This window comes from Stigmatopora argus, chromosome 2, assembly GCF_051989625.1.
Source record: "Stigmatopora argus isolate UIUO_Sarg chromosome 2, RoL_Sarg_1.0, whole genome shotgun sequence".
Lineage (NCBI taxonomy): Eukaryota > Metazoa > Chordata > Actinopteri > Syngnathiformes > Syngnathidae > Stigmatopora > Stigmatopora argus.
Window position 1 is genome coordinate 14,680,269 of NC_135388.1, and position 27,966 is coordinate 14,708,234.

The window sequence follows — 27,966 nt, forward strand, 5'->3', positions numbered from 1 at the left end:
ACCGCCACTGCTCCCAAATCCTCCCAGTATATCTAGATGTAATGCTGAATCAGGGATTACTCAGATCAAACTAAAAACAATTAAGTTCAGACACAGACAAGTTGACATAAAACTTACTGTGGACACATGTGATCAGATCAGGTTTTTTCTTTGCTGAACCTCCAAACTTGTCCAAGCAACCTGACCAGGAGAGAAGAAGCAAAATGAATGAAACATTGGCTCAGTAAAAGCTCGTCATTGTGATTAGGGTTACCTAAATGTGACTTACTTAAATATTTGGGATAGAAGTAGTCCTAAAAGAGAGAAAGATATGGAGGGGAAAACGTTTTAGACATCACACAGAAATACTATAAAAACAAGAACCATTTGAAACACAATTTATGTACTTTAAAACATTTTTTACACTTAACTTATAAGCGACTAAAATTCACTCTTGGACTCAACATTTTATAAAAATCTGCAGAATACTTCATTTAGTAAAGCTGCATTCACTAATGTTAATCAACCAATTAGAAAAATGCTGTCTTTGCAAAGACAATGGTGCACCAGTCCATTGTCTTTACACGTACATGAAAATATGAAAACTTGTGATCCAGCTTGAACCCCCACTCCCTCCCCACACACACACACACACAAGGCTAAAACCTCTCACCAGAGGCCTCCTGGGAATTTTCTGAATTCCTGATAAGGTGCAGTAAAGTCAATGCCTTCTGGCTGTTGCTGTACTCTTTCAAAAAAAAAACATCTGCCAGTTTACACAGATACAGGTGAGCCTTGGTCACGTTGTTGTTATCATCACAGATTATGTGATATAAAACGTGATGACATGACCAATTTGAGCCATTTATACTTTGACTGTTACGAGGAAGTTCAGAGATATTAAAAAAAGAAGGTATGTACAGTATGCGTGTGTCAGAAAACCACTCCGCAGAATCACCTTTCTTTTTTTCTGTCTTTGCAGAGTCAGAGCTGCAGCAGAGAAAAATGCAGCATCACGTTCATGTTCACAATGAATAATACACTTTTGAAATGACACTGCAGTCTTTATGCTGACAATCGAAGACACAAACATAACACAAGTAAACGTGTTTCAAAAGCAAGTGCACGTATTTGTTGTTTAAACTCCTCGTGACGGAAGCAAGGTGACCTTTTCCAAAGATACACGTCATCACCCTCACACGGTCAGCTTCAAGGTCTTGTTGCGTCACAAATTCTCAGAGTCATTGCTCATTCAACCTCTCAAAAATATAAACAGTAAGTAGTCGATGGGGAACGTCTTATCACGTGGCCCAGTTAGAACATCAAGGCATCACACAGTTTGTTAAACATAATACCAAATAAGCCTAATACAGTGGCTGTCCTAATAAAATGTTGTTTTTTTGCAACCAAATGCAGATACCAAAGTCCCAATATTTACAGGGAGACACATGTGTGCATGTGTGTGTGTGATCTGCACACTTATGAATGCAGCGTGGACACTAATCTGCAGTGACTGGTTCTGAGCACATGAAGCGTGATGCATTTTGTTTGTTGGTAAATACAGTAGAGTGGGAGGGAATGTATGCAGATTAGGGTCAAACGACTAAGCACAATGAAACACATCGCTTAATCCAAAATTAGAAAATTAAGCCAGGAGCTGCATATTAGATTTGTTTACATGCATTCCAGGGAGGAGAGTGTGGACATCAAGGGCAAATTGTGGGAAAAGCTTCTGCTACATTCCACAGAAGAAACTTAAGCAAAATAACACCAATATCTATGTGTTTGCATGCATACTTCTGATAGGAACTATGACTGGAGTGTTTTATAAAATGCTGCATGGCACAAAGCAAGAATGAGTCATTCTGCCTCAATGACCAAGACAGAAACCAAAGAGATTTTTCTTCTCAAGAAAAACATGTCCATCAAATCCCATTGGGATATTATAATGCTTGTCAGCACTGACAGAAGCATCAACACCCGCATTTTAGGCTTATGAATCATCAGTCACTATAAAACAAGCACAACTTAAGCAAGAAGCCTTAAATAACAAATGGGGGAATGAAATTTGGGTCATGATTCCACACTGTAAATAGTTGTCTTCCAAGTCAAAACATTAGGCAAAATCCAACTCAAACATGTGCTTTAAGAGTTATTATTATAATTACAGTGGGCATGCCACTACATTGATTTTGACACTGCTGTCAGACAGTACAGCTACCAATTCCTCTCCATTATGAGTTCATTTCAAGCACTATTCTGAAGAAAAAAAAAATCACTATATATTATCATTTTATCTCGCCAGTTGAACTTACGTTCAGGCCAGAAAGTGTATTATTGAGTTTTGAGGATATTGGTAGCGGACACAGGCATTGTTGGCCAAATTGGCCATCGCAATCACAATTTAATGTTGACTCACTGTCTCAGGGTCATTTTCAAACACTTCTCTGGCCTCCTCCTTGGAACACCTCTCTTCCACACATTCCCTCTCCAGGTGTCCTTGTTTGGTCTCTTCAAACACTTGATTTGCCCTCCTGCGTCTGCTCAGGAACTGGTTTGCCTTTTGTTGCGACAGGGAGACTGGAAAGGACGAGGGAAACAATCAAAGAGGAGACAAAAGTACTCAGACTGTGTATTGAGGAAAAGTACAACGAATAATGCGGAAAACACTCCACTGAGCTTATTCAAAGATTCAACCCATTGTAGAGCAATCAATGGCTACCGTTGATGGTACTAGATCAGGGGTGCGCATAATGCAGATCGCGATCTACCGGTAGATTGCCAAGGAACTATTGGTAGTTCACACGTCAATAACAGTTTGATGCGTCCCCTCCGTCGGTTCCTTAGCTAGGCTCTTATGAATTTGGCATGCCCACAGTAAACTTTAGCAGAGGGGTGGCCAAGTCCGGTCCTCGAGAGCCCCTATCCAGTCTGTTTTCCATATCTCCCTCCTCTACCACACTTGAATCAAATGATTAACTCATCAGCAAGCTGTCCAGAAGCTTCATACCGATCCCGATTATTTGATTCACGTGTGTTGGTGGAGGGAGACGTGGAAAACATCCTGGATCGATGCTCTCGAGGACCAGACTTGGCCACCCATGCTTTAGCATGAATCAAGAGTGGATTTTCACCCCCGTTCCCTGCCACTCCCATACATGTTCATAGATAAAATCTAATGCGAGGTATATAAACATGAATAATTGCTGACATTTGTCAGTGGCCTATAAAAAAAAGATAGATCGTGGGAGGTTAACTCCTTGAAAAGTAGATCTTGGAGGAAAAAAGTTTGAACACCCCTGTACTAGACGTTCTGTCAAGCACTTAAAAACAAGTGGGTCCTAGTTATAAAATGAATTGGATGTGTATTGTTGACAAATACTGTGATTTTTGTCGGAGTGATAACCACCCACATCTATTTAATCTTTCATTATTTTTAATTCACCAACATTCTTAAAGTGATATAGACTACATTTGTATAAATAATAACTGATAATACACAGTCTATTTTTAATGACCTAAATAGTGACATGCGCTATGAAGGGTTAAGCTTGCACATCTATTTTTATGTGAGTGTGCAATTAAAAAGTTGCCTCCCACCCCCCAAAACACCTTAAGAATTACACAAAACTAAAAAGAAAATGTTTACATCCCACCAGTGCAAAATACAGTCAACAACACACGAATCTGAGAACAAAAGGTCAGGTAACGTGGAGGTGTCCCACACGGTGGTCCGAGATTCGCGTTTGTTTTCCCCAACACAGATATTTAAACACGCTTAGCACTCACTGGTGCCTTGCCATTAGCCAGTGCCACCTAGCATGCGATTGTTTACTTACTACTGCTGGGAGAGCAGCAGGCGGACAGCAGGATTAGCAGCGCGGCCAATGGGAGACACTTTGCCCGGCTCACACGCATCGTGTCGCCGCTGAGTCCGTGCTGAGCACCGTCAACTTCTTTCTTGGAAATGAGTCTCTCTTGTGTCCTCTCCTGCTGCGGCAATGCTGTAAATAGCGATTTAACGTCAGATTAGCAGGTCTCCGGGTACTTGTAAAGGACTGCCGGGGTGTGTTTTGGGGGGGCTCAGTAAGCGTCGTGCTCCCCCCGCATGGCTCTCACTGTTAAGCCGCCGCCGTCGTCCTCCACGAGCTGCGGTTAGCTCGTCTTCATTGCGGTCCGCACTTTTGTCCTCTGGCTCCTCTCCTCCTCCTCCTTCTTACACTCGATGTGTGTGCGTGCGCGTGTTTGTGTGTGTGTGTGTGTGTGTGTGTGGGGGGGGGGGGGGGGTATTCTAGCAAAAGCTGCATCACTTTATTCGATGCAGAAAGACGAGCACTTTTCCACCTTCACTCCTCTTAAAAGAAAATGTGTGTAAATCCAGGGGGATGCTTCTAACAAGATAAAAACAGTCAAATGAAATACTTAACGACTGTAACGTGCAAACTCCACACAGTGAGAAGCAACATGGGATCAAACCCTTGACCCCAGAACTGCAAGGTTGACGCGCGAACCACTTGTCCACTATGCCGCCCTATTTTTTTTATTATAGCTTAAATTTTGTTTACAATATTAAATTCATCCACGTTTGTATTTATTCATTCCTTCATTTCCTGAATCGCTTTATCCTTGCAAGGCTAACGGGGGGTGCTGTAGCATATCCCAGCTGACTTCGGGCCAGAGGCGGGGGACACGCTGAATGGGTGGCCAGCCGATCGCAGGGCACGAGAAGACGGACAACCATGCACAGTCACACCCATACCTAGGGGCAATTTAGAGTGTCGAATCAGCATGCGTGTTTTTGGAATGTGGGAGGAAACCGATGAGCATAATATTTTCGCAACTTTTCACTGCAGTCAAACGATTTTGTGACTTTCTTTTTTTGCACCTATCAGCGAATCGACAGGATGCTGACTGGCAGGCCCGTACACGAGCATTGGTGCCATCAATATGGACTCGATCCACCTCTTGTTCTACAGAAATGCTGAATATTATACTTATTGGCTGATTTAAAGTTGTTGGAACTCGTTCAAATATGACCAACCGATCAGGGTATAGACATTGAGGGCAAATTCTCTGCCCCTGTGAGGAAAATTGTGTGTTAAAAATTCAATTGCTACATCTTGTAATATCGTTTACATTGCACTGGCTAAGTATTCATTGGCATGTCTGCCTTATCATTCTAAAGATTTTGGCTGATTCCAGTTGTGGCTCTGGAGAACAGTGTGGTGTTGGCCTCTCCCCCATTTGCTGGCTTTGTTTTTCTCCGAGACTCTGGATTTATTGACGACTCTAAACTGCCAATAGGTATGATCACGACTGAATGATCTTTCTTCATGTGCCATATGACTGGCGACTAGTCCAGGGCAAAACCTACCTCTCTACACGTTTAGCTTTTAAGAAAAACAGATGATGAACCCACAAACGAGAACATTTGGATAGTAAGAAGCGAAAGTTAAAAATGTATTTGACTTTTATTTCAAGTTATTTTATCCAAACAAATGACTAGATGGGAAACTAAGCACACCGAGAACCAGGGACAGAGAGGCGCAGCTTTAGTTGGTTTCAGAGCCTGATCTTCTGGGATCATGTGTAACGAACACTATTCTTTCTTGCTCAACATATGTTGTGCGTGCTACAAAGCTTTGGTGCAAACATTTCTTGTAATTCCTTGATTGCATCAATATTACAACTACATCATGCAGCTTCCAGCAAAGTAGCTGTCGTCATACATCCCAAGTAATTGAATCAAAACATATTAGGTGTGGCAAAATCAACTATGACTGTTGAAAACTACAGTATCTTCTCATCTTGATAAGCTTGTACCTCCTACTTCCTTCCATCCGCGACCTACATATTAAATATCCCACAAGTGAGAGGACACTGCTGCCTATTGCAAGTGGTGGGGGTGTTTGTTAAGGTCACTCTCCATGTGGCGGAGAAGCATCCGTTTCAGAGGTCAGAGCAGGAGGACAGGAATGGGACTTAATGCTGTTGTGTTTGCTCAAGGCTTCGTCAAAGTCCAACATCTGGCCGTTGACAGAGATGTCCATGCAGCCGTGATAAAAGGCTGTTACTGGGGTGGACTCCAATGGGACATTATCTAAGATAGAGGGAAAGGAAAAACAAATATTGAGTGATTAGTCTGGACGGATGCAGCCACCAAGTGCATATTACTGTCTGGGCAAGCCAAATTGAATGGATGCAAAACAAATGTTGAATCTTCATTCTATTGCATACTATAAAATATTTTTTCACATGTGCTTTGAATGCATATCTGGGATTTCACAGGCTTTTGAAAAAAAATAACTACTGTAATTAATTTTAAGCAGCCTAAAGACCGTGGCGTTGGAATGATAGAACGATAGAAATAATCTGCTTTCATCATCACAATGACAGCCTCTGGTGTGAATTCGTACACTTGCTTAGATCAGCAGATCCAACTAATGAGACCACAAAGAAAGGCAGACCATTTCTTCCTGGAATCAATCAGGATGGTCACTTGGAAATGCTTAGAGGGAACAATTCCTGTAACTATTTAAGGTTGCTTTGAACTGCTTTTGGAAGCACTTACAAAGGCAAAATGGGGCTGAAACGATTAGTGCTGGCACATTTGTCACTGACTATGTAGCTGAAAAAACAGTATAATTTATCTGGAACTGACCTGGTATCCCACCAATGTAGGTGCTGACTGGGTTCTGCATGGAGGAATTGAGATGCTGCAGTGCCTCCTGTTGGGCATCAGGCAATATATTCTTGACAGTCGATGAGTTTGCTGAGATTGAAATTTCCGATTGGGTTACACTCAGCAGCACTGTGATTCGGTCAGGGTAACACAACAGCATCGAGTACAGCTTAGCCACCGGAACTCCATCCAAGAAAACTTGCAGGTTCTGTGACAGATGGGAAAAACAAATCAATTTCGCACATGTTGAACATATTCAGTTCTGAAGAAAAGAGTAAAAAAATGCAAATACAGCGTCGTATTCGCCGTCGCTTAACACGGCCAGTGACAATGGGACTTTGTCGTTGGAAACGAGAGCAAAGAGGACTCCGGTACTGCCAGAAGGACGTATATTCATCCTTAAATCCACCTTCCAGCTTCCAGACTCACCTACAGACAAACACAAGAATAAAAATATGTGCTAATTTGAAACACATCATCCACAAGCAGTCTGACAAGAAGAAAATGTGGAACACAATCTTCCTTCTAACATTCTGATAAATCAAGTAGAAGTCTTACTGATGGTGAAAGACAACAACAACAAAAATACCTACACGCAACAATAAAGTATGACTTAACTTACTCACTATAGTCAATATTGAAGCGTGCCAGTCCTTCACCGGTGAAAAACGATCCGCGTTCCACATGTACGTAGCACTGTTTACTTTTCTTCTCTTGGATGACCTCCTTCACACCAGATGCCCCCTGGTTCATCATGTTCCAACCTCGGATGCAGCCGTCGAGTCGTGGGTTGATCTATTAGTTGGACAAGTGATTTATGCAATTAAATTACATTGTCGGCTGGTATTATGACACGTGCAAAGAACATGTGAAAAATGGTGCATGCTAAGATGCCTGCTCACTGGTTTTATGATGCTGTTGGTGCGGTTGGGCAGACCGGCGATGTAAACTTTAGTCGCCAGTTTCCCATTAACTCCAGTAAAGAGGCTCTCTGGACTGGCGATGCTCATTACTGCTTCCTTGCTGATCTTTACACTGATGCTCTTCTCCAGTTCATCCACAGAGATCTGCATGTCGTGATGTGCTGCTGTCATTTTTATTCTGTTACTTGCATCGTATTTTCTACTGCACCGATTTGAACACTTACTGAATCTTTTCACAGTCACTCTGAAAAGTGTAATATGTTAACTAACATGTTAATATTTTGTTAAAATCTTTTTACCACATGCCACTGTCCATCATTGATGGCTTTGCCTCCGCTGGTGACCTTTAATGTGTGCTGAGTTTTGAACTGGACTTCGATGCGGCCGCCCCGTAGTCCCAGCATGAACCATGAATCTTGGGAGGATTCTGCAAAGAGAATGACTCCCTCTGGGTCAAATGTGCGGAAGTCAAACTCTGCTGCAAACCTGGCAGTCAGAAAAAAAGAAAGTTTGAATGGAAGAGCAATGGAACTATATTTCCTTTGTTTTATTTTATTATTTCCTGATTTCTTTGCAAAACGGCACATTCAGTGGTACCTTGACATACGAGCACCCCGACATACGAGCATTTCAAGATACGAGTAAAATTCCAAGCAAATAATTATCTCTAGATACGAGACAAATTTCGAGATACGAGAAAGCCAGGTGGCCAAGACATGAGAGGCTGTTTATGATTTTAGTGCACTGTCTTTTTTGCCGCATCGCTTTCGTGTATAACAGAGCCCTGGACGGAGCGTTGCATTTTTTTCTGTGTTTTTTTTCCGTCACTCAGCGCGAATGGCGGAGCGATCGCTAATACGAGGAGTATATATTACTTCTCGTTGGCAAGTGGTCGTTCGTTATCCTATTGTGAGGACATTTGTGTGCATCATTTTCGGAATATTTTTAAGGGAATACAAAAGCAAACAGCCCATCGATAGTGAAAGTCAGGTTGGAGGCGGGGCAAATAGAGCCAACCCGGGAGAGGGTATCAAACTTTAATACAAAATTAGAATTAGGTTTAGTGTAAGGTTAGCTTAAACTTATTTTTGAGTGTCTGCATCGTAATCCAAGTTCATTTAAATTTGTTTATGTTATTAAACGAGCGTGTTGCCGTGCAAAAAGTGCCCACCCTCTCCGCGCCCCTCTCTCTGTCCTCTCTCTCTTTGTCCCCTTCGAAATCCGTATAATTTTAGTACTATTAAACACATTTTAGTAATATTAAACCACTAGTTATGTGTTACTTTGTTAATAGATGGTGAATTAGAAGAAATAAAACATTTTTTTCCAATCCAATATCCTGTTTTTGGTGATTTTTCAGAGGGTTGGAACGAATTAATTTGTTTTTAGTTCATTTCAATGGGAAACGTTCATACATACGAGCTCAGTCCCGGAACGAATTAAGCTCGTATCTCGAGGTACCACTGTATTATACTTTCAGGTTTAACACCAATTACCCTGCACAAATTATAGAAGGCCACAGCAACCCCTGTGAGGATAAGCGGTATGGAAAATGAAGGAATAAATGAAGAAAATTACAGATTGGACTTTTTGACACGATATAATTCCATGATGCGTGGAACTAAAGTAAGTTGCACTCACTTTGTTGTCTCTGGCAGACGGAAGAGAAGATATATCACAGGAAGTCCTGCAAACTGCTCCCCCAGGTACAACATCTCAGCGTATTTAAAGTCGCGCAAATCCACACACACTGGGATCTTTTCACAGTCGTGCCTGTTGTCCGCCAAGCGAAGACCCTGGCGGCCATCGCAATGGCAGTTGTAGCTGCCCACATTGTTGATGCAAGTGCCCTCGCACATGCTCACCAAGCACTCGTCAACATCTGTAATGATGAATTCAGAATTTAGTCAGAACCAGAGAAATTTGGACAGTTGACAGCTATGCTTCGAGTTGCAATTCTGGAACTTTTGTATTATTTCTTCATTTGACCTCAATCTGGTTCTTGAATACAACTTGTCATGCTTAAAATGAATTTTAGATTGAATGAATTGTGCACAAGGCTGGAGAATGAAATAGCTACATAAGATTTACTACTCACCATTGCAGCTTTTTGAAGTGAAGTTGTATTTGAATCCAGCTGGACACACACAATCAAACATGCCTTGTGTATTGACACATTCAGCAGGCTCGTCACAAATACTTGGATACAAAAGGCACTCATTTAGATCTGAAACGAGTCAAGAGTGAGAGAGACCGAGTGAGAAATACATTTTTTGAGCCTTCACAATACGAACAAGACAAAAACTGTGTGTTTGCTTGTGTCCCCCGCCTCTGGCCTGAAGTCAGCTGGGATAGGCTCCAGCACGCCCTGCGACCCTAGTGAGGATAAAGCCGTTATAAATGTTTTACTTGTAGAGGTTTAATTTCTCTCAAGTCACAGACTATTTGACATGACCTTGCACACAAGCCCTACATAATGTAGAGTTAAATGTCCTAAAAGAGGTACTATTCTAACAATCTGTTAAAAATATGTATACAGGACATAGTGAAAAACTATTTGGAAATATTCTGAATGCCTGAAAAATGTGGCAAAGTAAATGTTTCTTGTTGCATCGCCTGCTTGTTTACAGAGACTTTGAACTGAACTAACTAAAGATAAACAGTGACAACTTACTTCCTACGCAGTAATGCCAGACAGCAAGTAACAAAAAATAAGAGATAATGATGAGTATGTCAATTAAAAGTTGAAGGATAGACAATCAAATGGATTAAGTACTTGACATGTCAATTATCAGCTACAGAACCTCACAGGAATGGAGGTAACCGCTATCATTAGATTTATGTGCTCATCATTGTTCATAGCGAAAACCATGAGTGCCCATGCAATCACTTGGCAAAAGGAGTCCTTATGGGATTCTGCTGCTTCTCTATATTTATAGGAGCCAAGTAAGTAGGCCTGGGCATCTGTCTAGGATTCCTTCCAGGTTAAGAGTTCCAGGCATGTCCCACCAGAAGGAGGCTTAGAGAAAGGTTGGGGGCAATGTCCCCTTTGCCTGGCTAGAAACATCTCTGAAAGAGCTTGACAAAGTGGCCGACTAGAAGGGAGGGAGGGCTTCTCTGCTGAGGTCATTTCACCGCCCCACTCGACCCGGAAAAAAACTCAATTTAACCGGAAAAAAATTGGGCGAACGGATCGATGGCTGGTTGATTGCTTAAATGGTTGGATCGATGGATGCTTGAACGCTTGGTTGAATGAACATTACAGTTGTTTCCTTTGGAACCTCTGCATTTCTCCCATTTAGTGTACGATGTATCAGGGTTGGATAAACCAATCTATCCTAAATTATAAACAAAAGGTAGGAACGAACACACATTGGTCTTACCCAAACATTTGATGTTGTCACTGAGATAATAGCCATCTTTACATGCGCAGTAAAAGCTCCCAGGAATATTGTAACACTTGTGGTTGCATCCCGCTGGAAACTCGGAATCTGAACACTCGTCGATGTCTGCGCAATGGACAAATTGTATAAAAGCTGCATGGCTCACAATCTTTTAAACAAATGTTTTTGAGAAAAACTTACCATCCTCACAGGTGTGCCCTTTCCAGCCAGGCTTGCACAAACACATATAGGAGCCTTTACCATCCACACAGCGCTCAGTACCTTCCCTATAGCATGGAAACGGCGTGCATTGATTGCTGATTTCTGCCCAACGACACAGAGAATTTCGTAAAAGCAATTTAGACAAAAAGAGTACTTTTAACCTTTACTGCTGTTTACATAAGACATATCCTGCAGGACACCAGCCAACAGAAATATTTAAAAAAAATTGTAATCTCATCTCTGTTTATTCACTAAGAGCATGCAATGACCAAGGGTTGAAATGGGTGCATACACAGATTAATCAATGTATTTAATTTCTGTCACTATATAATGCTGGTAAAGATCCAAATGAAAGTTTTACTTTTAAAAAAAATTGATGATTTTTGGAGAAATTATACGCAACTGAATTGCTACCCATGGCACAAATGTTAATGTGTTGTGGAACAGTGATTGAGAATCACCAGAGTAAACAATATAAACAGAAATTCTACCTGTCACGCAAGTGCGGAGATCCGATGGGATGGCAGAATCAGAATTGTCGCCGACGGAGCTAACTCGGTGGGAGCCCAGACACACTTAAAAATAGATTGGAATTACGTATTCGTAATATTACACCAGTCTAATACATCAAAACAATTGGTCACTTTGCAAACTTACCAAGATACCTTGGGTAAAAGTACTCCTGAAAAAGAACAGGCATTTTATAAAGATGCTTTACTATTAAGAGATTTTGATGGCAGTTGAAATACAAGATATAATCATATTAAAATTAATCAGTGTGTACACTTGGTCATCACTACTAGTAACAATAGACACACAGCTATCAAAATAATATCATTGAATTGAATGTTATTGTCATTATACAAGTATAATGAGATTTACATAAAGCTTCACCATGAAGTGCACAAACAACAACAAACAAATAAATAATAAAAATGAATAATAAATAAATATAGAATTATAGTATTATAGAAACTATAGAAAAAGTATAGAATAATGTGAATGCTAAGCAAGTACAGCATTTGATAACTTATTTTTCACCAAACTTGTTCCGAAATGCCAGTTTTGTTATTTTTGTTTGGGTATCATTAAAAAATGAAGGCAAAAAAATCAATTTAAAAACATTTTCTATTAATAAAGTGACCTATAACCTGCAAATTTCACTCTTGGATGGAATTGGAAGAGTTGCATGTTCTTGCGTGTGTTGTTTTTGGGGCTCTTTGGCCTCTTGGTAAACATCCTCTTACCGTCTCAGGGATGTTCTCAAAGACCTCCCTTGCCTCCTCTCGGTTGCAGAGTTCTTCAATGCATTCCCTCTCCAGATTGCCCTTCCTGTGCTCCTCAAAAAGAGAGTTGGCTCTCTTGTGTCGGCTCAAGAAGTGCGATGCTGCACTCTGGCTCAGAACTGGGACACGCATGGAAGAAGAACAAAAACACAGGGATGAACATAACATAACATTTCATTTACAGCAGTTTCATGTTCCCAAAAACATGTGACTGATCCAGGCCGGAATTTAGTCATGTTTGCTCCTGACAGATGGCAGATGGAAGCCTGCATGGATAAAGTGGCCATGACAAATTGCATTTATCTGAACTGGCCTGGAAAAAAAGAGGTCATTGCGAAACTGAGATTTCCAAGAAATGAACTTTTTGCAAGACCAAGCAGCTCGCGATGAGCGCTGTTTGTTAAAAACAAAACAAAAAAAGTCTGTAAATTCCCACTAAAGTCGCTCGAGACAACAACGTTTGGGAGTAAATATGGCCGCAAACTTACATTGCGAGGCGTCGGCGAATGTCAGCAGAAAAACGAGACATGCTGGCGCAAGATTGTGTCTCCGCATGGCTCCGGTAAAAGACTGACTTCAAACCTTATTCTTCCCGAAAACGCTTAACCAGAGCTGGGGTGGGAGGGGGTCAGTGCAGGGGGTGGGGGGCGCAACTAGGTGCGTGTGTGCGCACTAATAAATGCCGGTGGGTGGAACTCATGCAGAAAGCAGATTTAGTCCACACAATGCACGCCGGGAGGTCAGCAGCTTCACAAAGTGGGCCGGTGGGCTTGACAACAACAATAACAACCCCTTCAGTGGAATGAACCATACTGGGTAAAGCAAAAGTATATCCACTCCCAAACTCGGGGGGAAAAGTCCAGGTAAAGGTGGCACATAGTGGTTGGTTCAAGTCTTCTATAGGGCTAGTGGCTATTTTTTGCTGATTAAAAAAATAAAATAATTAAAAAAAAAACGGAATCCCATAGAGACCTGGCGTCCATTTATGTGGACATCACATTTTTGGTCATGTATTATATATAGTAGGCCACAAAATTATTTTTTTTCCATATTCTGTGTACTTTACAAGTGTGAACTGCCTGATGCAAATTGTGCATGATGCAGAACTCATTATATTCATATTATAATTTGTATAAAGTTGGTATTTTTACTATCAGTCATTTTTGTATTTAAGTATGATTTTTTTTTTATGAATAAATACAAACTTGGTGGCCCGGTGGCTGAGTTGACGGTTCTGGGGTCTTGGGTTCAAATCCAGGTCAGTCCACCTGCCCTTTTGCATTTGAAAATAAAACTAACCAAATGGGTTTTAACATCTAACGTGAATGAATTATACAAAGCGACATTCATACAGAATACTATTATCTAATATTTCATTAGCAAAAATAGCGTGAAGAAGTAACTGTGAGTCCAGTTGAACCACCTTATTCGACAAATGATGCAGGCACCACTTTTGAATTATAATATTATTCATTTTGTTAAGGGAAAAAGGACAATACATTACACCATTCATCCCAGTTTTATATACAGTACACTTACAATAAATTCAGTTTGCTTTGAAAATATTTTTACAAAATATGTCTGTGTTAAATTGAAAATTTATGGTATAATGTCAACCTCATTGTGTATGTGTGTGGAGGGGGGATTCATTATTGCATTATAACCAGTCCTTGGTAGGCTTCAATGCCAGGAAATGTGCCATCATTTTTAACGGCTTTTCCCCAAAACTCAGTTGATGTGCCCAAAAATGTTGATTATAAAAATGTAATGTGACTCCATGGGCCCAGTTGTGTAATTTCTACTCAAAATCCGAATCTGACTCGTAGAACACAAAAGTTGGATGTTGCGAAAGAGTTAATAGCTTTACAATGCAGTTCTACATAATAAGAATAGAACCAATACAAGACTGTTGGTGTAGTCTTATTGGGATCAATGCAGGCAGTGTTTTTTTTTGTTTTTAAATATATTTCACAACTGGCAAACTGCCTCCTCACCACTAACACTGGGTTAATTCACTTGGCAAGTCAGTTACATGTTGACGCACACATACACTCACAAGCACATACTTAAAAATATTTCAGTCATTCACTTCAGAAGCATGGCAACATCTCTGTATGAAAAAGTGTCAAGTTCATAGAAACAGATCAAATGTAATGCATTGGAGTTATTGTTTAAAAAAAACATACAAAAATAATAACTGGCACTGACCACTGAGGATACACAACTAGGTCTTTTACATTTGAGGATACTAAAAAAAAGTACGTAGTATGTAAATGGTGTATTTCCAAAAAGCTTGCACAGAGGTGACTGGACTCTGCCATAACAACACATGCACTGTTTGGCAAGAAAACATAACGATTATAATAATGATGATGAATTAATGAAAGAAAGGTTACAGAGACAACACAGACACACACGTGTTAGCAAGATTAAAATCCAGTACCTTCAACGGAATACAAGGTGCTGATGGGCAATATTGGCAACAGGCAGCATCTCAAATACATTTGACACGATAGGCCAATGTTTCCATGACAACACACAGCTACATTGCTAAAACAAAGTTATAAGGATGCCAATAGGCAACACAGCTAGTAAGAATTTTACCATTTCACAATAATAATGAGAAATGGCTTGAATGTCAAAAGACGTATTAAGTCGCAGTTAGGCTTAAAACAATTCTCATTTGCTTAAGAATCGTGTGAAAATGCTGCTTCAGTCATGGTTGAGGGAAAGTTTTTCTTCTGTCTCCAAACTGAGACAGAAAGAAAACAAATGGATACCATTGTGATCATCTGTGCATATGTTTCAAAGTTACAATATCCCAAGCTTTGTTGAAAATTCAGATGAAAAAAAACAAACACGATTCCGGTGGACACAAATGTTAATGATGGAGTCAGATGACCTTCCTACTTCCTGCAACATGAGTTATCTACATGCATTGCATGGATAAATGATCACCCAATCTGCTACCAACCAAATGTATTCCCTATTGTGTGGCCCAAAAATATGATTTAAAAATGTAGTCAAACATGTAGTATGCAATTTGAGTAGACCCATCCACATCCTGATGGCCAAGACCTCCAATAATGAAAGCATCCATAGCAAACAGTTCACGATATTTTTTTAAACTGCTTGCAGAAAAAAAACAAGATGTCTTTGCAGCTTTTTGTCTGGATTAAGTTCAACGCTTGGACAGCTTGCCAGGGCATTAAAACACTAAAGCAAATAAAACCGCTCTATCTGTCAACAAATGGAGGCTAAATGATGACAGTAGTGATTTACTAACTCACACCTCCAGGGCACCACGTTACTCGTGGTTTCGCAAATTTCTTTATGTGACCCCCAAAGCTATTCTTATGCAAGTAGGTGTTCATTAAAAAACAGGCAATACTGTTGATCATTCTAATATTTAGGAGAGCCAGATGTAATGTACAAAAAATATGACACCTACGACAAACCAAAGCCTTCCTTTTTGAAAATTGTGCTACGAGTCTTGTCCAATTATTAAGTTGGAGGAGATTAAAGTGCGTGTCATTCACTGGAAAAGTCCAGTCCAGTGAAAATGTTTTTTCTGTCATAACATCACAAAGAGGATGAAGAGTAAGTCAACTTCTTGCACTAGTGTTCCTTTTCTGACCTGACGTCTGTTTCCCCATATTTTGTACGTGGAGTGACACATCTTGAGCACGCCCCTGTTCCACCCTTGTTGTGTGCTAGGAACTGTAAAACTTGTATTTTCCCCCTGAACACAACACGCCAGGTGGTCGCTTCTTCCAAATGTTGATTTACTGTCATGGCTGACGTGCGGATTGTGAACATCACAGAAAAAAGTCCAAAGGATGTCAGATGGAATAGGTGGAGCTTTCTGACTGCTGACGGATGTAGCACTGGAAACTTTTGTCGCCTATAGGATGTTCTCTGAAGAAGCAAGGAGAACAGTGGTTAGATGACAGATTGATGATGATGTGTGCGTAACAACTTTAGATTTAATGTGCAAGGGTGGTAATCTTAACCAACAGGTCATTCCTCAGTTCTGTATCACACTGGCTTACATTAAATTTAACATCTGTGTTTATTCCACCCGTACAACCCAGGAAGCCAAACTCCTGGTGTTATATAGTGAAAGTTCCTGGACACTACAAACGACCTCCACATTCAATATTGTGCAGTTTTACCTCATATTGTGGCCAGTGATAGTCAGGGCTGGAGTACCACAAAGCAGCTTTGTACTATTAAAGTATTATGTGTTACTATTAAACTTGTTTTTCTAGACCATTTCCCTGTCAAAGCAGATATTTGATATTAGACTCACCATTAGACCAGATATATCCTGAAACATTGAAATAATTCTTGTCTGACTTGAGAGAAATTGTTCACTTGTTATATGGGAATTGGGGCAATTTTGTTGATCACAAAGCTACTACTATTCTTTATTTATAGAGACCACAGATAAAGATACATTATTTATAGGAAGCAATATATTTTTCCAAAAATTAAGGGCCACTTGGTGACCTGTCACATCACACCAATGATTGGACGTATAATGGTTCAGAGTCACGGCTGTAAACAATTTGATAAAGACTACGTACTGGCTGCCTATCTTGGTCTTCTTGAACTTGTCTCGTTTGTACTTGGTGTGTTGTTGTTCCAATGTCTGCACAGCTGAAACTATCTGCTTGAGGGTTTTGTAAGTCTCCTGGGGGTCGTCAATAACAAAAGTGGAGTATTCCTCTTGCTCGGGTCCGTCGTACACTGACTTACTGCCGCAGGCCTCTGCGGGTCAAAGGGAGAAGAATACAAAGGTAAAATAATGAAGTGCTGTTGAACACCTACCTCCATAAATTAGATTTTTTTTTCCTTTCTGACCTTGCATCTTGATGAGTTTGGTCATGTATGTGCTGTAGAGGGAATAGATCCTCTCAGTCTCTCTGTCTCCGTCTACGTCCAGCTGGATATTGGCAGGGAGGCCGCTAGAAACAGATGCGCACAGGAATGTGAGCGAGGAAAAACAATGATAAAGACCACCCAAGAGGATTTTTTTTGACAACGCCACACACCCGGTACAGGGCGTGCAGCCAGGCGCCGCGTCAGCCGAGAGCTTGCAGCAGAGCCAGTGGCCGTTGAGGTAGGCTGAAGGATGATAGGTGCTAAGACGCTTGCGGTTGCATTGGCTGACTTTGGTTAAGATGTCGATCCAATCTCGCGCCTCAACGCAATTGTTGGCTTGGATGTAGAGTGCCCTCTCTGGCTGGATCACCTGGAACATCTGGAGGTTGGAGAGCACACGGAACAACATAAGGAAGACATGAGTTATTAAACCTTTGTTGAAATCTGTTAAAATATTTTTTTTTATGAGCCCTTACATTTTTCATCTTGAATGACTCCTCCTCCAGCCTTTCGACGGCCAAAATGTTCTCTATGGGAATGCTGCACAAAGCTCCCTCTCCTGGAGATAAGAGTTAATGCATAAATAGAGTTCTTGGCGTTTACGTATTCTCATGGCCAATGATCACCTGCGGGTGGGAGATAAATAGCGTCCCTTGTACATATTTTTTTTAATAACCACACATTTATTAATCAACGATATATATAGACATTATTTCTGTTCCGTAATGGAATACTACATTCTCACCATATTATCTGTTATTGGTGCAGTCGTTCAGAACGAAATCTTGGATTTTAAGGGTTTCAGAAAATGTTTTTCTTTAAAAAAATATTTCTTTATTCTTTTTAAATGTATGATAGGTAACTGGCAAGTGGGGACAGGCTCCAAAGCATCCCCCTACTGTAATGAAATTACAGTAAATAACGGAAAATAATATTTTTTAAACTCTTCCTGTGACTTTGAATATTATGTTCTTTGCACATAAAAAGTTAACTTTACCTTTAGTTTTGTGATAAGTGAACTCATGGTTGGTGAGACGAAACCATCTTTTTTTAAAGTTCTTCATTCCGAACCGATTTCTTCCTTGTGCTCTCTTTATCATGAATCTGGGGGAAAAATACATTAAAGTAAAAAGATTTATACATGAGTCCAAACTCACGGGATAAATTGTTGTACAATATTCATTTTTGCTGTGTTATACAGTTATATTGTTAAAAGGAAATCATTTTGTCGTTTAATATAAGTCAATGCCAGACTTGGGGATATGTCAAAGACCTTAAAACTACTTATGGTGTCTCGCGGAAATACATGAAATACAATTCCAATGGTAAAAAGAACAACTGGTTTATCACAAGGGTAAAATAAGTATGAAGCTAAATATAAACCAAGATCTCTTTACAAGTGCAAGACAAACAAATCACTATGACGGGTTATTATCATCAATCCCAAGTGTTTTTCCAATTAATGTTTACAATCTGGCAACAAGCACTAGGACTAATAGCAGGAAATTAGAAACTGTGCCGCGCTAAAGAACACTGCCAGGAAGAGTAATAGTGATACTAATTGATAAAACATGTATAGGCAAGTGAACACGAGAGACTCGAAAATAAGAGACAGATTATTTTGGAAAAATGATGCAGTGGGATTCCACAGTGAGACTTGCATCCTTGTCACATTCCTGAGCCCCAAATGTGCAGATTTTCCCTTGCGCAAAACCATTTGGAGGGTCTCATGTAGAGCGATAATGTAAACAATGGATGCAAAGGGCACAAAGGGGTCGGGGATGTGGGCAGATAGATGAGAAACTAGGAATGTGTGTACAGTAACCACCCCCTTACTTTCCGCTTTAACGCGAAACGACAGGGGCTATTGTTGTTAGCAATATGTACTGAGTAAAATAAGTCAAGCTGTACTTTCGACCGTAACGCAGACCCCATGCACATAGGTGTCATCTGATTTTCCTCCAGCGACGTAACGCAAAGTGTAGCAGCATTTAACTGTGACACGAAGGAGGAGGTGGACCACTTGAGGAGAATTTACAGTGCACACACACGGGGGTCACAAGGGCATAGAGAAAGTCTTACCTACCTGCCCTTGGTGCCTTTAGACCCCTTCCCATCAACCCCCTTTATAGTGACCTTTACACTCCTAATCCCGGTAGCAGAAACACAAGAGGATGAGGATGTTGATGAATGAGGCAGGAAGCTACCCTTTCCTTGAAGCCTCATTAAAACAACTTTACAGTGTACATAGGGGGACTCGTGTTATGTTAAAAATTAAATGTAATCTTAGAAATATTCATTTTAGCTGGGCACTAAAGCCAAAGACAAATAGAAAGGGAACGGTCAACTGTAAGCAATAAAACACAGATAAAGTTGAAAAACAGCAAGAAACATTGCATGTAAGGATTATATCAGAAATACAAATGTTGCTTACCCCTCTTTGAGCATGATGGGTGTTTCAATACTCTTTTGATCCCACTTTCCTGAAGTGGATATGAGGTCCAGAAACTGCGGAATAATAACAACCATACTCATCGTCGTTGGAGTTTATTTGCAGTAGATGCAAAATATTATTTTAGACACACAAGAATTTTAGAAACAAAGGACCAAATCAAATCACTCATTCAGTGGTTGGGATAGACCCCTCGTTTTGTACTCTAATCCAGTAAGGAAATGGAAAAGAAATCCCATGCACATGCATTTGATGTTGGAAAAAAAAAGATTTATTGACATGACAGTCACCCAAAAAATAAAGCGCTATTAAAAGACTCACATTCTTGACAGCATCTGCATACTTCTGCTCATTGAAGTAGTCGTAAAATGCTGCCATGTAAGACTCTTTGAAATTGGCCTTAAAGGAATTAGAGAGACAATAAGGGTGGAGGTTTGCCGGTAGTTGGGATCCATCTATTGACGGCTATAAACAACATTTATGTGAAAGTTACTCACAGATTTTGACTTGGCGAGACTTCCCAATGTCTGAATGGTCTTGGAGATGAGTGTAAGCGTTCTCGATGTGGCCGGGTCCTACAGAATGAAATGAGAAAAATTAACATAGAAACTACATGCTTAACATGAGATATTTTAAATTCAACCCACCGGATGATGTGGCCGTAAATGAAAAAGATTGGGTGACAGGATGGCTGGAGCAAAGAAACGCAGAAAAATGAAACTGCTCACTGCTGTGTATCGGACATCTTGATCCACTGGAAGGGCAAAAAAAAGGTTACCATTTTTCAATAAATTACTCTTGCCTCAATGAGATGAGACATTCCACACTGGTGATTTATTTATCAAAATATTGCATGAAATGTAAAAGAGGAGCAGTCTGAAAAATCTACAATGTGGTACAAATAAACAAGCAAATTTCAGGGTTTTGAGTGTGAATGCAGACGCCTACTGCAGCCACATGGAGGCAGCAGAGAATGAAAAACAAGCTCCACATAGCTTGGGTCACATAAAAATCACCTATAATTCTGAGTGAGCGGAAAAAGGGGCCTTGAATACATCATGCTCTTCAGTGCCTTTTCCTGTTTCCCTTTTTAATCACACTGGAGGTCAGTTACCTTGGAAACGCGTGGCAGCAGACTCTCTTAGAGAGAAGAAGATGTCACACATGACAGTGGGACAGCGAACGCCAGAGGTGGTGATTACATTAAAAATACGGTCCACATAATGTCGAAGGTTTTCCTGCAGACGGAAGGCAAATCAGATAAGTCATTATGTTACAAAAACTCTATGTCAAATGTCATCGCAGCCATGCACATTTATTTCCTTACTCTATTTGTCTCCAAGTTTTCCGATTCCTTGAGCTTAACTGGGTCAATTTCACAGGGCTTGTGTTCTGTGCAGATCTGTGAAAGTACTCAATTAAGAAAACATGTACACTATCATATCCTTGTTATAGTAGAGGATTTGGCGTCCAACCTCATCTATGATTGGTTTGAGGGTGACTTGCAGATAATGCATCCCTGCCAGTTTCATGGTTTCATCGATGCATTTAGACGTGAGCGAGTTTCCCCGAAAAATGGTGTTTGGATCCCTGTGTGTAAAAGCAAATTAGAATTAAAAGCAAAAGGAAAAATACACTTCTCGCCTTCACACGTGAAAATATCAATTAATAAAACATATTTGAACAGGAAATATTGGTTTATAACTGAATTCATCTTTTAATATTGAAATGTGAATATGAGTCTGTTTAAATGTTGTATTTTTCAAACACAGAGATCAAAGCAAATGAAATGAGGCTGTGAATTAAGTTTAGCTGTGTAACAAAACATTTATTGGGTGACGTCTAATGAAATTGCTGCGCTCTGGAAATTGACAGGATCTCATTTAATTGATCTAATTGATTCACATCTTGGGAAGAAGTACAGCATCAAGAACAGTTTTCCTCCTCATTAAAAGGGACTTCCCAGCATACTTTTGTCTGGGAATCAAATATAGTTGATTTTCTGCAGGCAATTCACAGAATATAAACACATCCCTTCAAATGATTACTGACCCTCCCCCTGACCAAAAGAAACGTGCATTCTTTTAAGACACTCACTGCGTACGGTTAACTTCAGCGTGAGCGATGGCACTGATGAAAGGCACAATCTTGCCATAGTGGAGGAAGAGACGCACGAGTGGTATAGCGGCTTCTTGCTTTTCTCGACACACCTCCCCCAGAATATTTGCCGTGGACGCTGACACAGGCTGCCCAAGGACAAAACAATATAAATGTGCCCCAGCCACATATGACCCCCCCAAGCTGCACACACCTGTATGTTGCCAGAGTACAGCAGCAAATCTCTAAGAGGGGTGTAGTGCTCTGACGGGAAGACGTGGTCCTCAGTGTAAACAATGTTCAGGCGCAGAGATCCAAGCTCTTCCACCTTGACAGACTTCCCTCCATTTTCCCTGGGCTGGAGATAGTACCTGAGGAGAGACTTGATGTCAATGACAAATGACTTATCGATTTAAATAGTAAAATCATTCTAATTATCTTAAATGAGAGCTTACATTTGTAATATTTGCACCCACTTATGTAAATTTAAGAACTTAACCAATATATGTGTGTGATTGTGAATTCTAATGGTTGTCTGTAGCTATGTGTGCCCTACGATTGACTAATGACCAGTCTATAGTGTAGTCTTTCTTTCGCCCAAAGTCTTTCCGGGATAGGCTCCAGCACCCTTTGACCCAGACGAGAATAAATAAGCAGTTTAAAATGAATGGATGTATATTATCTCAAATTAGATTAGGCAAGTCTGGCAACCAATTTAGCGTGTACCCCGCCTACAGCTCGTTGTTGGGTGAGTGGCTCCAGCACCCCCCGCGAACTTTGTGAGAAAAAGCAGCCCAGAAAATGAATGAAAATGTTGCTAATCGTCTAGTGGGACATAACAGAGGTCCTACGATACCTTCATTAAGTATGTTTGTGCCACGGCTATTAAAGTCAATAAGCTTATCTCTTATCTCCCGATCAGAGGAAGCAAGTGTCACCTGACTAGTGTGGGACATGTAACACACTTACCATGCATCATGTACACCAGACTGACCCAGAACTCTTAGGGGAACTCTCACTCCTCCCAGGAACTCATCCCCAAATTTTAAATTGCTAGCATTCCACAGGTCCACCCTGGAAATGAACCAGAGGCCAGAGTTCAAAGGCACTGAATAAGTTGATTGTAGCACCACTAAAATCACTTTTGCTTACCTCAGAGCCAGTTTGTCCACATCTTCCTCTTCGACATCAAACTGTCGCTTTGTGTAGCTCAAGGGTCGTGTCACCTAAAAGCAAAGAAAAACATTTAATACAGTGCCACAGAATTATTTTCTAGCCCACAGCCCAGGAAGAATGAAAACGGTTTGTTTATTTTCCTCTTCTTAATGTTTGGGTAGTTTTCTTTTGTCTCATTATCTCTGGAGACGGAGGGAGAGAAACGAACTCTCCGGGGTCGAGGATTTAATAATAATTTCCTCCTTAATTGGCCTTGTGACGTTGTCGGTTTGTGAGGTAAGAGATCACTTATGCTAGAGGAGATGGCCTGGTCACAATATGTTTTGGCCTCTTGCAAACTTACCTGACCATGCCATGTTTTCATTGCAGTCATGCTGAAACAAAATGGGCCTTTTGAACGACTCTATCAATTTGGTATTACTTAGAAGGACATCCCAAACTATTGTCCGTACGTTATAAAACAGGATTTATGTATTTTGCAAATTTCCATAATCCAGATAATTATGAGTCAGTGTTTAGTATGTGTCTGAATCAATCACACTCTTGTCCTGCTGAAGAAACAGGGAAGAGAGGGGGAGGAGATACACATGGGGATGGGGTCAATAGGGCTATTGACTACTATCTGACTGCTTTTTGAAATGCTGGTGGAAAACAATTCAGGCGTTTAATGTTGGATCCTGCCCTTATACAAATGAATAGGATTATATACAACATATATTATATACAACCTATAATATGCATGCTTACCTTTCAATTTATTTTTATTTTTAAACTTTGTAATTTCCATTACAAATGGATAACTGTGAAATATGATCTCAGAAGAAACTTGGAAACATGCACTAAAAACAAATCTATCTATCTGTCTGGGAACAGAATCACAACTGGACTAAACTGGTTGCTTTAGAATAGTATCAATCTCTGTACACCACATGTTTGTACATAATTATGGATACATCAAGATTGGCGAAGAAGGAAAGCCGTGGATCAATCAGTCCATCCTCCAGCTCTCTTTTGGACCCCTCCTCCAATCTCAACTTGAATTTTTTAAGTTTTTCTTTTTGCTTGATTGCTTTAGTTGCTTCGGATTCTCAGAATGGTTAAACCTTGTTGAGAAGAGGCCAGTGTTCATAGTAACTACACAACATAATGAGTTAAGTGACTTGTGTAGAAGCTTTGAATGTGATTTATTTGAGAACCAGCCACATCTAACCACTTACATTTAATTTGACAGGAAATTCATACAGTTGGGAGAAGAGTTCTGTTAGATTAAATGACACGGACACTGTGGCTAGATTGTCATGCTTTGATTAAAATATTAAATATTTTCAAATTCAGTCATCTTACAAAGTTATCTACACTAGCTACACTCAAAACCCACTCATCTTTGCCAGTAAGATCCAAAATCTCCAGCTTAACTCTTTTTTAGTAAGAGACAACAATGGAGTGCAAAGGTATAATATTGCTTTGTACACAATCACACTACTTAAGTTATATCATACGTTGTTAACAAACTTTATTTACCTCAAAATAGAAAATCTCGTCAAACTGTGGGTTGTTGGTTTTCCTCTTCACCTTGGTCTTCTTTGCTTCTGACCTGAACAAATCAGAAATGGAGATGAAACTTTCAAATGAATATCATTTACAGTACTATTTAGACTACTATCATTGACATCTTATAATTGCTGTTTTTAATGTTAAAATATATTTCATATTTGCTCCTTAGTTTAGATTCAAATCAGAAATGTGTTGCAATTACGTTTATGTGTTCATAAATAATACCAGTGACATCTTTTTGTACTGGGTATTTATTAAGTTATTTTTTCTAACCTGGAAGGACCGAGTAGTGAGACAGCAGCATAAGGGTCGCATTGGCCGTTGACGATTGGCAGACCTTGGCACTCCAGCACTCTGTTTGGATGTAAACAAGGCAGTGTTTGTTTCTTTTTTTTCTCTTTTTTTAATGAATAAATAAACCTTTAAGGAGAGAAAACACAAACAAAACTGTCACATTTTCACTAGATACTAATTCTAAGGAATGCCATGTTCTGTGCTAAAGATTCAATTGCATCGAACAAAGACAGGTCAAAATACACTATGAAGTAGATCAACAAAAATGGTTAAAAAGTATCTTAAAAGCATTCCTTTGAAAGCCATATGGAAAAACCCTGAATTTCAATATTCACTTGGGACTATTAAAGCTCTGTTAAATTCTCAATGACCATTTAATTAGTAGACAAATGAGAGCCGAGTCCTGTCAAGACTGAAAAATGACACCCAGACCAGCAGTGCTGAAAAGCTTTTAGCTTCCACTCATCTACCCTCTTTAATGCAACCACAGCTTTTAGCAAGTATCCGTCGCAGTAGACAAGTGTTTGTGTTTCAACAATACGGGCGAGCAGGGCATAAATGTGAGCCCTTTAACAAAGGCCTTAGTTATTTTTTTCTGGAAATGCTAGTTGTCATAAAAATTAGTGGAAGATGTGAAATCCCATGGGGATGTTGGGATGTTGTATGTGCGGCAAGTAGAAGCTGCTGATAAATTGATGATATACTAGAGGAGTAAATATTTAGGGACTCTGTTAGCTCCCTGACTCTTAGGAGGATTAAACGTTGTTAACAAGAGGTCAGTGTTCATTCTATATATTTCATGATAATTAACATTGAAAACAAAGTAAAAATGTATATTGCAGAAATGTAGATGTTAGTATAATATCATATTTTTTTATTTTCCCATCAAAGATATTTAAGTGAGTCCCTGTGAGTTAACATGTCAGCCTCAGTTCTAAGTTCAAGGGTTCAATCCCCAGTGGGTTCCCACCTTCCTGTGTAGGGTTTTGCATGTTCTCCCGAGGCCTGCGTGGGTTTTCTCTGGGGACTCCGGTATCCGCCCACATCCCAAAAACCGGCATGCTCGGCGGGTTGTTTGAGTGTAAGCGTGAATGGTTGTCTGACCCCTCGTGCCCTGTGATTGGCTGGCCACCAATTCACGGTGTAACTCCGCTGGTTTCCATATTTGAGAGAAATATGTGGTCGTACAGTATTGAAGCCTATGTTTATTTTCCTTAGCGAGTGTGACCTAAGGCCATCCTGCTCACAAATGACATCATGCTGCGAAAGGATTATCACCCATCCAGGACGAGACACTCAGTAGGACGAATCACTTCCTGTGTGTCACGGTGATGCACTACTAGTTACACAGCCTGATAAATTACACAGCAAATCGCAGCACATCTTTCAACAAAGCCTCAGTCACACAAACGCATGAACTCTCTCTCTCTCTCTCTCTCTCTCTCTCTCTCTCTCTCTCTCTCTCAATCTCTCTCTCTCTCTCTCTCACTCTCTCTCTCTCTCTCTCTCTCTCTCTCTGTCTCTATCTGTCTCTCTCTCTGTCTCTTACTCTGTCTTTCTCTGTCTCTCTATGTCTCTCTATGTCTCTTTCTCTACCCCCTCTGTTTCTCTCTCTATCTCTCAAACTCACCCAAGCACACCCACACAGGGATTCCTAATAAAGAATAAGGGCTGGGTTAAGCATCTCTAATGCCAGAGCACTTCCTGTCAAATAAGCTTGTTTATGTAACTCCTGCTTGACCTACTATCTGGCCCCCTATTAGTCTCAACACTGCACTGAGCTCTGACATGCCGCTTAGAATGCCTGGCAGACAAATTTGTTTTAGTCCAGTCTATTTCATGTTAAAATACACTTGTGTTTTGCTGTCAAAAACAATACCATTCAGTGGTAAGGAAATAAAATTGCAACCCAGTGAACCCAACATTACGCAAAAAAATGAAGCCCCAGACAGAGTATAGTATGGTAGATGAAAGATTAGATCCAAAGGAAGTTGATTTATGGTAAATAATGTGAATTTTGTTGGTTAAAATTCATTAATTACTAAATGGGGCAGTCTGGTGACCTAGTGGTTAGCTCATCAGCCCCACAGTTCTGAGATCAAGGTCCAATGACAGCAAATGACTTAAGAGAAAAAAAAAAACATTTGAAAAGCAAAATTTGAGTGTTTTCCTGGCAGCAAATGATCAATTTTAGAAGTGTAATTTGCCATGTGACATGCATGTTGAACAACAAAGGCAAGTACATTGACAATCACGCTTGGTCTATAGAAGGCCTCAGCACATAGGAAGTCAGTAAGATCCAAACTTCTACAAGAATATTTACTTGAAGTGAGATGAAAAGCAAAAGTCATACATTGTCAACAGGGAGCATTGTTATCTGGGATAGCAAAAGTGGACTACTTTTTATACCAATCAACAAAGTCGGGTTGGCTGTCTTCCAGCTAAACCACAGGTGACAGCAGCTAAGAGGAATTGGTAGGAAGTCTTGACACAAATGATTTTGACCTGTGAATGTGGATGAAGATCCTGCAAGTTTGCACTCTTATACTAGTGACTTCCATCTAATTTTTTAGCTAAAGAGGGGCAAAGGTTACATCACCTATAACTATGGTTTCTAGACCTACCTCTAATATAAAGTGCTGTCAGTGGCTATAAAATATCAATTTACTCATTTATTTCGCTAGGTTGACAAGTTACAAATACTACATAATCTCTTGTTCTTAATGTAGATCTGTGAAACATCCAGACAAAATTTAATTCACGCTGCAACAAACTGGAAACAATTAAACATTTGGCAGTTGAGTGGGGCATGATTTAGCCACAGTCAGCAAACAGTTCTAAAGTGCGCAAAACCTGAAAGGCCAGCCTTATTATATTCCCTATTTTGAAGCCTTATTCAATATACTTTTCTTTCTGTTTTTATTTGATTAAATCAAATTCAGAATGCTTGTAACCACACTCGTGTGTTTGATGGACAGGACTTGACAATTTGAGCCTTTGTGTTTGGCCGATGTCATAATTTAAAACATGC

At 40.1% G+C, this 27,966-nt stretch overlaps 3 protein-coding genes across 6 annotated transcripts in view; all 3 read right to left on the reverse strand.

Annotated features, from left to right (window-relative positions):
• gas6 (growth arrest-specific 6) overlaps positions 1–4,233 on the reverse strand; it is a 16,923-nt gene extending 12,690 nt beyond the window's left edge. The window contains exons 1-5 of one of the 2 annotated variants that reach the window (XM_077594855.1): positions 4,099–4,233; positions 3,819–3,983; positions 2,399–2,559; positions 269–293; positions 118–180 (exon numbers count right to left, since the gene is read on the reverse strand). In XM_077594855.1, coding sequence (XP_077450981.1) covers positions 118–180; positions 269–293; positions 2,399–2,559; positions 3,819–3,897 — 328 coding nt within the window. In that variant the 5' untranslated portion in view covers positions 3,898–3,983; positions 4,099–4,233. Of the gene's footprint in view, positions 1–117; positions 181–268; positions 294–2,398; positions 2,560–3,818 lie in introns of both variants that reach the window. The other variant, XM_077594854.1, reaches the window with a different exon arrangement.
• Positions 4,234–5,431: 1,198 nt separating this feature from the next.
• On the reverse strand, positions 5,432–13,132 carry pros1 (protein S). Its single transcript, XM_077592817.1, has 14 exons — positions 12,964–13,132; positions 12,437–12,594; positions 11,847–11,871; positions 11,681–11,764; positions 11,169–11,291; positions 10,968–11,093; positions 9,683–9,811; positions 9,226–9,466; positions 7,884–8,070; positions 7,564–7,728; positions 7,288–7,456; positions 6,954–7,090; positions 6,641–6,869; positions 5,432–6,079 (listed from the first exon to the last, which is right to left on the reverse strand). Exons 1-14 carry the CDS (start codon positions 13,028–13,030, stop codon positions 5,898–5,900), a joined length of 2,022 nt encoding a protein of 673 aa, XP_077448943.1. The 5' UTR covers positions 13,031–13,132; the 3' UTR covers positions 5,432–5,897.
• A 794-nt stretch (positions 13,133–13,926) lies between these two features.
• The window catches only part of rasa3 (RAS p21 protein activator 3), a 37,210-nt gene continuing 23,170 nt past the window's right edge, over positions 13,927–27,966 (reverse strand). For 2 of the 3 annotated variants that reach the window (XM_077624280.1, XM_077624264.1), the window contains exons 6-25: positions 24,915–24,995; positions 24,609–24,681; positions 23,064–23,137; positions 22,881–22,985; positions 22,126–22,282; positions 21,912–22,060; positions 21,290–21,404; positions 21,142–21,216; positions 20,929–21,052; positions 20,462–20,568; positions 20,312–20,389; positions 20,136–20,213; positions 19,797–19,870; positions 19,449–19,508; positions 18,360–18,466; positions 17,839–17,921; positions 17,533–17,741; positions 17,342–17,445; positions 17,065–17,248; positions 13,927–16,393 (exon numbers count right to left, since the gene is read on the reverse strand). In XM_077624280.1, the coding sequence (XP_077480406.1) occupies positions 16,318–16,393; positions 17,065–17,248; positions 17,342–17,445; positions 17,533–17,741; positions 17,839–17,921; positions 18,360–18,466; positions 19,449–19,508; positions 19,797–19,870; positions 20,136–20,213; positions 20,312–20,389; positions 20,462–20,568; positions 20,929–21,052; positions 21,142–21,216; positions 21,290–21,404; positions 21,912–22,060; positions 22,126–22,282; positions 22,881–22,985; positions 23,064–23,137; positions 24,609–24,681; positions 24,915–24,995 (2,113 nt within the window). In that variant the 3' untranslated portion in view covers positions 13,927–16,317. The remainder of the gene's footprint in view (positions 16,394–17,064; positions 17,249–17,341; positions 17,446–17,532; positions 17,742–17,838; positions 17,922–18,359; positions 18,467–19,448; positions 19,509–19,796; positions 19,871–20,135; positions 20,214–20,311; positions 20,390–20,461; positions 20,569–20,928; positions 21,053–21,141; positions 21,217–21,289; positions 21,405–21,911; positions 22,061–22,125; positions 22,283–22,880; positions 22,986–23,063; positions 23,138–24,608; positions 24,682–24,914; positions 24,996–27,966) is intronic. The other variant, XM_077624273.1, reaches the window with a different exon arrangement.